This window comes from the organism of the source record quoted next, unplaced genomic scaffold (genome assembly GCF_019419815.1).
Source record: "Pyrus x bretschneideri cultivar Hongxiangsu unplaced genomic scaffold, Pyrus_bretschneideri_v1 Contig13, whole genome shotgun sequence".
NCBI classification, from domain to species: domain Eukaryota; kingdom Viridiplantae; phylum Streptophyta; class Magnoliopsida; order Rosales; family Rosaceae; genus Pyrus; species Pyrus x bretschneideri.
Genome location: NW_025999424.1, coordinates 687,660 through 697,975, shown reverse-complemented (window position 1 = coordinate 697,975; position 10,316 = coordinate 687,660). Strand labels below are relative to the sequence as shown.

The window sequence follows — 10,316 nt, the reverse complement described above, 5'->3', positions numbered from 1 at the left end:
AATTGTAGCAATAGTTCTTCAATTTTAATCAAATTGGAGCAATGATTCCTTAACTAAAAATCTATTATTATTGGTCCATCAACTCATCAAAATATGTAGATATGGTCATTTTCGTCAACTTCGTTATAATTTTGTCAAAATGAGTTATGTTGGAATGACCATTGCTATAAATGGGTTAAAGTTGATGGATTATTTCTCCAGTTGGATTAAAGTTGAAGGACCAATGGTATTGAATTTTTAGTTGAGGGTACTGAATTTTTAATTGAAGGACCATAGTTGCACGTTTTGATGAGTTGAGAAATCAATGTTAATGGATTTTTAGTCGATGAACAATTACTCCAATTGAGTTGAAGTTGAGATCATTACTACAATTTATTCTCTAAAATTCAACTTGGAAGGAATTTTGTGTACTAAAACAATGAATTGATGGAAAAAATGCAAGAAAACAAATTGAGTACTACTAGGCTCATCCCATTATCTTATTTCCCCACCCACCTTATAATTTGACATACTATAAAAAGTTAAAAAGTGAAAATGTTATTTCTTCGCCCACCGTTATTCCTAATATCCTCTAATTTATATCAAAACTCATTCTATTTTAATTTATCAAAATGTCATCACCCTAACTGCACCACCCCCTCAAAACGTCACCCACCCTCATCAGCAACCAAAACCTTTTAACACCTACTTGGTGGCATCTCCTTTGGGAAGAGAGAAAAACGGGAGAAGGGAGTAGAGAGAGAAACGGGAAGGGAGGAAGAGAGAAATGACAACGGAGGAAGAGAGAGAAGCACGGGAGAGAGAAAGGACGAAGACCCCCTTTCTTTGTCAGCGATGGTTGATTTGCAATTTTGATGGAAAATAGGTGGACAGCAGTGGGGTGGGGGCTGGGTTATGGAGTGGTGGTGGGTGATCAGGAGTTTTCTCAGTTTAAGAGAGAGATAGAGTGGTGGGGAGAGAGAGAAACGGAGTGGGGACAGGAGATAGAACAATGGGGTGAGTTTATCACCGCTCAACGAATTATATTAACGAAAGTGAAAATGGGTAAATCTATCGGGACAATAGGTGAAATTATGTCCAACGTCTGATGATCGTGATTTACAAACCAAAACGAGACACGTGCAGTAGAGTTTTTATATTTATTTATGGAACGTGCAGTAGAGTTTACTATATGCATTATGTACATAAATAAATAAACAACATCCTTTTGACAAAAAATAAACAACATCCTTGTGTTACATTTGAGGCATAACCGCATGTTACGCGGTCCAATAAATCTTAAATACTCAGAACCATTGACTCCTAATTTTAATATTGTCGGTCCCCTCTCTTGCGGATTAGAACTTTCAACCCGCCGGCCATGTGAGCCGTCAGTCGCGGCACGAAAACCGGCTCGCCGGAACCAACCGGCTTGATCTCAAACCGTCTGAGAATCGAAGCCACCACATATTTCATCTGAATAAAAGCCATATCCTTCCCCAGACAAACCCTCGGACCTGCCTGGAAAATAGGCAATTTGTAAGGACATACTTTTTTCAGAGCTGATCTCTCCTTGTCCGGTTCAAGAAACCACCGGTCCGGCTTGAATTCCAACCGGTCCTTCCCCCACAGCGCTTCCATTCTTCCCATCCCGTAGGGAAAATAGGTCACTCTGTCGCCGGCCTGGACTCGGGTCCCGTCGGGCAACAAGTCATCAACTACGGCATGCTTCGAGTCCCAAGCAACCGGTGGATAAAGCCTCATGGTCTCGTAAAGGCATGCCTTCAACAAGCTCAACTCCAACGACTCGAAATCCGACATCTTTTCTCCGGCGGATTCGATCTCTTTCACCACATCTTCCTCCACACCCGGTTGGCGGGAAAGCAACCAGAAGAGCCATGTCATTGCCGCTGAAGTTGTGTCCCTCCCCGCCATGATAAAGCTTATCACCATGTCCCTCGTCACCTCCTCCTCGTGCCCCGCCGTTATTAGCCGAGTTAGAAGGTCTTCGTGAGCTCCGCTATCCCTCTCAGCTTCTTCAATCTCCTTCTTCCTCCTCTCGATTATGTCCTTAAAGTAGGCATGAACTTCTTCAATCGCGACTCTTAGTTTTTGCTCCGAACCAACTCCAAGCCACCTCTTTATCTTCCAAATTATGGACACGGGAGCTGCTCCGCGCCTTGCGCAAATCTCCGACGCCGTGTCAAAAGCCCCTGCGAGCGGCGGATTGGCCACAGAGGGATCCAAGCAGCACCGCTCACCACCCAAAAACACCTTACAAATCACATTGAAAGCAAATCTCCTTAGCAACTCCTGCAAGTCCACCACTTGGGCCGCCGTCGCCAGCGACTCCATCAGCGGCAGTAGACCCTTTTCCACTTCTTCCTCCAACGTTTTCACCATGTATTCACGCAGAGACTTGGTGCTGAACTCATGACTTGCTAACTTGCGCTGGGTGCGCCAAAGCTCGCCGTCCACATTGAATATACCATATCCCAAAAAATCCCCAAGAATTTCAGTGAAGGGTTTTCCTTTTGGAAAGTTGTTGAAGTTGGTCTTGAGCATGTACTCCACATTATCCGGGTTGGCCGTGACTACTGTCCGCCGTGCGCCGAGGCGGTGGACGACAATGGTGTTGGTGGTTGATTCTGCAAGGAGGTCGGTGTACCAATCCAAGAGGCGGCTGCGGTTGTTGTAGAAGGAAATGAAGCACCCGATGACGGGATAGCTCGCCGGACCTTGGCACGAAAACTCATAGACTCGCCGGAATCTCGAAAGAAAGACGTGCAAAACATAGAGAATCATTGCTAAGAAAACAAAGAATGTAGGATGTGTGAAGAGCGACATGGGTATTCCCATCTCAAACGTGAACTCAATGAACTCGGACTAAGCAAAAACTAGCTTCCAGCAACCGCATGTTTATAAGGGTTTGAATTCGTTAATTTATTTTTATTTTGTTTAATTTTGTTTTCTTCGGTCACAGTGTGAAATGCACATGTTTATATTCAATAATTTTTTATGCATGTTAATAATAAAGTGCACAGTCGTCGGTGCAATGCTTGTACTACCAATGATGAAGGAATTATATTATTCCAATTTCTAGGTTGTTTTACTAAACAAACAATTCTTCAACTAATCATTTGTTCACGGTTTATAACTTTCGAACCAAAAAAATAAATAAATAAAATCCTCTCCCTCGTACGGATAATACTTGATGAGGCTCACTGATAAGCGAAAATGATCATCGTCGGATTCTTTTTTCTGAGGATCTTAGAGATTCTATGATTGTGACCGTTCATCGTACATTGTGTAGTCAGAAATTATTTTAGATTTAAAATTTAAAATTAAATATAAATAGTATTTAACGAAAACTGACCGCACGAAATACGATGAACGGTCACGATCACATGATCCTCAGGAAAAGGGGATCCTTTTCCACTGATAAGTACTCGCCTTATTTATTTTGTCCAATCCTATTTTAACACATGTTTTATTGGTCTAAAAAATAATGGACATGCTATCAATTTTGGATGGTGCTATCACACATTCATTTTTACTTCCAACACACATTTTGTTAATTTTTATCATTTGCTCTTCTTTAATTCAATTGATCTAACAGTCAAAAATTGAAAAAGAGTGTGCAGGAAGTAAAAAGGGGTGCATGAATAGCACACCCCTTAATTTTTCTTGAGCTTCAAAAAGTAAAGAACATGTGTAATTTTTTTATTGGACCAATTAAAAAAGTGAGTACATATATAGGTAATGCCTGGAAACTAAATTCGGTTACCACCTATGGAACCATCTCTCTAATAAAGGTAGGGTTCGCCATCTTATATGAGTCTCATCTCTATTAGAAAGCTAATACAAATGATAATACAATTATGTGGCAAGATTAGCATTTTTTGACTAAATTTGTTACACTAAATGATGTGAAAGTTGATGATTAATTATGGGAAATGCTAAGGAGACCAAAATTCTAAACCAAATGATGTGAATGTTGATATTGATGATTAGATTATTACTTAAGTACTTAATGTGCTTATTTCATATTGGTGACGCATCATTTAATTTGTAAATTTGGTTTAAAACTTTAGTCTCCCTAGCATTATCCTTGAATTATTACTTAAGTGTTGATAGTGTTGACATATTTACTTCTTATTAGTGATACTTATTTAGTTTGTAAATTTAATCTAAAATTTTAGCTCTCTAACATTACTGAACTTATATACTCAGTAGCAAATACACTTTATAACTAAGATCAAGTGTTTGATGTAGTTTGTCTGGCGTCCAAACTCATACGACGCACGAACAGATGCAAGATTAACAAACTTGTATTTAATTTGTGTCATAAGATTTTGCATAAGCCTTCCATTTTTGTAATCAGATACTAGCACCGAAGACACTTCACACTTAATCCTACTCAAATCAAATCACTAGCTAGTGCTCGATTTACCTCCACTAAGGCCATTATTGAGCCGAATGTGACGTGTTTCTCCACATCCAACAGAGTCAAGGTGCCCGTATTTGTTGAGAATAGTTATTCACACATTTTTGTTAATTTTTTACTATTCATCTTTTCAATTTATTCGATCTAACAGTCAAAAATTAAGAAGAACATGTAAACAATAGCGTATGAGTAACAATTTATGCACTCTTAAGAAGAAATGTTCCAAACTAATAACAAAGTACTACATAGAATTCAAACATATGATAGCATAATATCATTTTAAAAAGACAATAGTGTCTCCATAAGCATATGTAAGCTATTTTTCTGAGAAATGAATCATCTCCGGATCTCTTCCTCCTAATTCATCAAATCGGAAAATTCGTGCCGTTGAAATTTAATCCAACAGTTACAAACAAAGGCCCATTTTAAAAGTTGTAGTAATTTCAGACGTTGGATCAAATTTCACCGATACGAATTACTTGATTTAATGGATTAGGATCCCCTTCCATTTCCCTGGTGGAGGAATTCGGAGAACAAATTACAATGCATATATGTTTTGATTACATCAGACGGCAGATCACCAAAACCGTGTGCACGTTTTTGTGCATTGAAAAGGCAGATTAGCTGCGTAATTGTACATATAAAAACATCGAAACCAGTTGCATGTCTGCGTCTTGCAGTCAAATCTACATCTGCCTCTCCCCAATAAGACGTGTGTTACTGTCCGGGTCTAAACAGATTCAGACACGTGTCTTTAGATATGGACGGTTCAGATTATATGCTCTCATCCTCCACACATTCGGAATAATCCTTTTGTTTGTTTCCCTTGTAGCCGACAAGACTTTTGAGAGCTCTGGCTGGGTCTCCCTGCTTTCATTCGCTTAGACACTTGTAGTAAAGCTATCGCCTATACGGCCTCTGGTCCATGGATGGAAAGCCACTCGTCTAAGATAACGTCACTTGACGATGAATACGTTTTATATAAGTTTTTTTGAATAAAATCTGGAGTGTAATTATGATACGTCCACTCACTTGTATAGTATGGTATAGTTTGTGACTTACGGCCGAGTAAATTTGGGGTGTAACCAGGAAATACACTCTCTCATCATGTGACAAAACGGAATAAAAGAAATACTAATGAAGGGGTACACCTCAGGTTATATCTGTTGAATGATATCACATTAATAAGAAGAGAGATTTTGCATGAAGTTCTAAATAAATTTGGACTCTCCATATTGCCAATTGTTTTATGGTGGAACTTCAACTTCCTTCATGATATCAGAACATGTTGTCTCACGTGTAAAGTCAAATGGTCACACGTGCTCCACGTTACTCCGATGTGTTGTCCACATATTAGACTTGAAAAATACTTGTTAGGCTTGAAAATTCTCAACACGCCAGGGCAGGCGTGTTGAGAATGAATCTCATATTGATGAGAGGAGGAAACTTGCATAGGCTTATTATATTTCCCATATTGACAATTGATTTTATGGTGGAATCTCAACTTCTTTCATATCCAAGAAGAACTCTAAGTCTATGTCCATCTATTTAGATGAGAGCTACTCACATCATACAACTCTTATTAGCACCAAGAAAAGCTCTAAGTCTATGTCCATCTATTTAGAGGAGAGCAACTCACATCATACACATCTTATTAGCACCAATAAGCACCAATAAGAGCGCTATATCTATGTCCATCTATTTAAAGGAGAGCAACTCACATCATACACGTCTTATTAGCACCAATAAGAGCTCTAAATCTATGTCCCTCTATTTAAAGGAGAGCAACTCACATCACACACGTTCTATTAGCACATGTGGCTGCAGTATCCATTGAAGTCTAAAGATAGCTCATGCAATTTATATAATAATTGGTTCATTTCAGAGCATCTACAATTTTACAGGTTATTAATGGAGTATGATTCTCTCTCCTTCAAATCTCTTTTCTCCCTCCCATCCTCTCTCAACTTCCTCATTTTATTTCTATCTTTATAAAAAAAAAAACAAAAAAGACAACACAAAATGTTGAAATGCCTTAATCGTAACCTTTCAAATAAAAGAGAATCATGAGAGAAATTTACACCGTTGATTAATACGGCAGACAGACCCCGGTGCCATAGAGGAAAGTAAATGACCAAAAGCAAAATGCTGATGTGAGGGAAGAGGACAGGCATGACAACTGAAAGTGAAGCTGATGGAAATTTGGAATTGATGGTTTGATGGAGAAATGAGCTATTAGTACTAGGATTAGTGCTGGGGGAATGATTAGTGATTGATTAATCAAAAGGATTAGTGATAAACTCATGATATCCCCCTTTGATCTTTAATAATTAACACCGACTCCACGCTTGTCCTGTCGTTGTTCTCGTCCCTTTTTGCCGCTAAGTACATGTAGTTATGTTAAGTAATATTTTGATTAATCAAAGATAATCACACAAACCCCGTAAAGTCTAAACATCAAAAGCTTGCTAAACACATTTTATTACTTCACACGTTGAAAGCCCCAGATTGAGGTAAACCCCGATTCAATCAGTTAGTTAGTTTCTTCAGTTTGTTGTACCTGGTCTATAAACTTTGAGACCAACTCGAACAGTCCGACCAGTGATCAAGCCCGTATCGTTGAAATGACATAAATGAATTAAAGGGCAAACATATTTTGGTCTCGACATTTATAACTCTATCACCTGGACTAAACTAGTCTATTTCTCAATAGAGTTATAAACAACGAGACAAAACTTTTACAAACGCAACCTTTTAATCCATTTATGTCATCTTCTGGTATGGGCTATTTCAGACGGTATGCATCCTTTTACAGAAAATGATTTTCAGGACTAGAGATCAATGGTGCATATGAGCTCCCTAGTTGAGAAAATATTATCATGGTAGAGGTAAGTACAACGGGGTGACTAGATATTAATGGTGCATATGAGCTCACTTGCGCATTCCTCTTCGACGCCAGCGACTGAGATGACACATACCTTCTCCAAAGATGAGCAGAACGGGGTTTGAAAACTAAACCTTCCTTCTTCAGCATAAAACGAGATGGTGCAATGCAATACGTGTTGTGAGTTAGATATTAGTTAAAGTATAAATAGTAGTTTGTTGTCCCACATTGATGAAGTGCATATGTAATACCAATTATAACTCATATATATACTCCACTTTGGAGATTAATGAATATATAAGAAATTCACAAATATTGTCATATATATTTTTGGTATTTACCATGTTTAGTTTAATATGGCAACAGAACAACTTGCTCTTGGTGACCTGTGTGCTTTAATTTTGTGCCCACCTTTGTCGTGATTTCTTTAAAAATAAAATAATATATATATATATAAATAAATTTAAAAAAAAAAAAAAAAAAGTGAATAGTGTCGTGCTACAGTACAATGCTTGCACAGTGCCGTGAACAGTGATATGCTACAGTGTTGTGAACAGTGATCTGCTATGTTGGTGGAACAAATATATGGATAATTAACACTGGGGCCATTGATCATGTGACTAGTGACTCTAGAGTGTTTGATGAGTTATGTGACTATGTTCGTGATCCGTATATTACTATTACAAATGGAGCACCTTCCCCTGTGAATGGTGAATGCACTATCTTTCTTACTCCGACCTTATCACTGGTGCATGCTTTACTTGTTCTTAATGTTAAGTGCAATCTTTTGTCGGTGAGAAAACTACTTGATACCTTATATTGTTCTGCTCACTTCTACCCTACGTATTGTTATTTTCGAGACATTCAAACTCAGAAGATAATTGGTCGTGGTAAAAGAATAGTGGGTTTGTACATCTTGACTATGGAGGATACTGTTGTTTCCGGTTCAAATAATCATCAAGTTTTAAGTGCTAAAGTGGATGACAGACATCAAATTTGGTTGTGGCATTGATGATTGAGACATCCATCATTCAGTTAAATGATTCTAAAGCTACTTTGTCATTTGATTTAATACATTTTGATGTGTGGTGTTCGGTGAAGGTTACTTCTAATGGATTTAGTTGGTTTATTACTATTATTGATGATTGTATTCAATTAACTTGGGTGTTCTTGATGAAAAATAAGAGTGATGTTCCTTTGCTTCTTCAAGAATTTTGTGCAATGATGTCTATTCAGTTTCATACCAAAGTTAAGGTCTTCAGGTCTGATAACGGAGGAGAATATGTGAATCACACTTTGGCATGCTTTTTTCGTGATTAGGGTATTATTCACCAGACGACTACTCTGATTACACCCCCAACAATATGGTGTGTTCAAACGGAAGAATCGTCAAATAATGGAGGTTGCTCGCTCTTTGAAGTTGGATAAATGTGTTCGTAATCATTTATGAGGTCATGCTGTTTTGGCTGCTGTGTATTTGATAAATCGTGTTCCAAGTAGGGTTCTTGATTTTCAGACACTGCTTAATGTGCTACAAAAACATGTTTCTCTTGTTTCTGTATCAAAACTTCCTCCAAAGGTGTTTGGGTGTATTGCGTATGTGCATGTCTATCTCATCAGTGGAGTAAGCTTGATGCATGTGCTCTTCGATGTGTATTTATTGGGTATGCTAACAATCAGAAAAGCTGTAAGTGTTATCATCGTCCGACTCAGAAAACTTATATTACCATGGATGTCACCTTTCACGAGAAAGTTTCGTATTTTATGAAGTCATCTTCTAACTCTCTACTTCATAAGGAGAATGAGAGTTAAGTGCAGATTTGAAAAGATGGTATGGATGATGTGTTATAGGCATAGTTGGGGGCATAATCTATTATATTGCGTGATACTGATTAGTCGACTATAGATAGTGATCGGTTACCTATCATTCCTGAAACTATTTCTACTGACGACAGATCAAATGTGCCCAACGAGTTGCCTATTAGTATGTCTGATGAATTACATTCTGATGATCGATTGCATGCTACTTGTATGTCTAACGAGTTGCTTAATGATGGTTCGTCCAATAATGATTCTTCTAATAGTTTGGTACAAGATGGTGACATACATGAGGTAAATTCTGACGATTGTTCTACTTATCAGTTGCCTCCACGAGCTAATCATGGAAAACCTAAAGTACAATATGAGCCTGATCTGCATGCAAAGGCCAAATATCCTATTAATAATTATATGTCTACTCATCGTTTGTCCAAACCATATGCATCTTACATATGTCAGCTATCTAGTGTATTAATTCCAACAAAATTGCACAATGCTTTGTTTGACCCTAAGTGGGTGAATGCCATGAGAGTTGAGATGGAAACTTTGGAAAAGAATTCTACTTAGGATTTGGTAGAAAGTTGTTGGATGTAGATTAGTGTTCACTATTAAGCACAAAGTAGATTATTCTATTGACCGGTATAAAGCCAAATTAGTTGCTAAGGGTTATACTCAAACCTATATGGTGGACTATTAGGAGACTTTTGCTCCTATTGCCAAACTTAATAATGTGTGTGTTCTTCTATCCTTAGCAGCAAACCAGGATTGGCCTTTGTTGCAGTTTGATGTTAAGAATGATTTCCTTCATGGTGATCTTAAGAAGGAAGTTTATATAGATCTCCCACCTGGTATCGAAACATCTCTTGGAAAAGGTGTTGTATGCAAGTTGCGAAAGGCTTTGTATGGTTTGAAACAATCTCCTAGAGCGTGGTTTGGAAGGTTTACAAGTTCAATGAAGAAGTTTGGGTATGTCCTGAGTCATTCATGTCATACTTTGTTTATAAAACGACAAAATGGTAAGCTAACTGCATTGATTATTTATGTTGATGACATGATAGTGACTGGTGATGATTAGAATGAGATACAACGCCTTCAAAAGTACCTAGCTACTGAATTTGAGATGAAAGAATTGGGTGAATTGAAGTATTTTCTTGGAATCGAGGTTGCACGATCCAAGCATGGTATTTT

The 10,316-nt window shown here is 37.9% G+C and overlaps 1 protein-coding gene across 1 annotated transcript; it reads right to left on the bottom strand.

The window, feature by feature from the left end:
* Window positions 1-1,189: 1,189 nt before the first annotated feature.
* Window positions 1,190-3,038, bottom strand: LOC125467873 (cytochrome P450 94B3-like). Its single transcript, XM_048578646.1, has one exon. The coding sequence runs from the start codon at window positions 2,836-2,838 to the stop codon at window positions 1,309-1,311; it is 1,530 nt and encodes a 509-aa protein (XP_048434603.1). The 5' UTR covers window positions 2,839-3,038; the 3' UTR covers window positions 1,190-1,308.
* Window positions 3,039-10,316: the final 7,278 nt, after the last annotated feature.

What these genes read in the sequence shown, in the direction of transcription:
- LOC125467873 (XM_048578646.1), bottom strand. Translation starts at nt 2,838, where the DNA reads ATGGGAATACCCATGTCGCTCTTCACACATCCTACATTCTTTGTTTTC.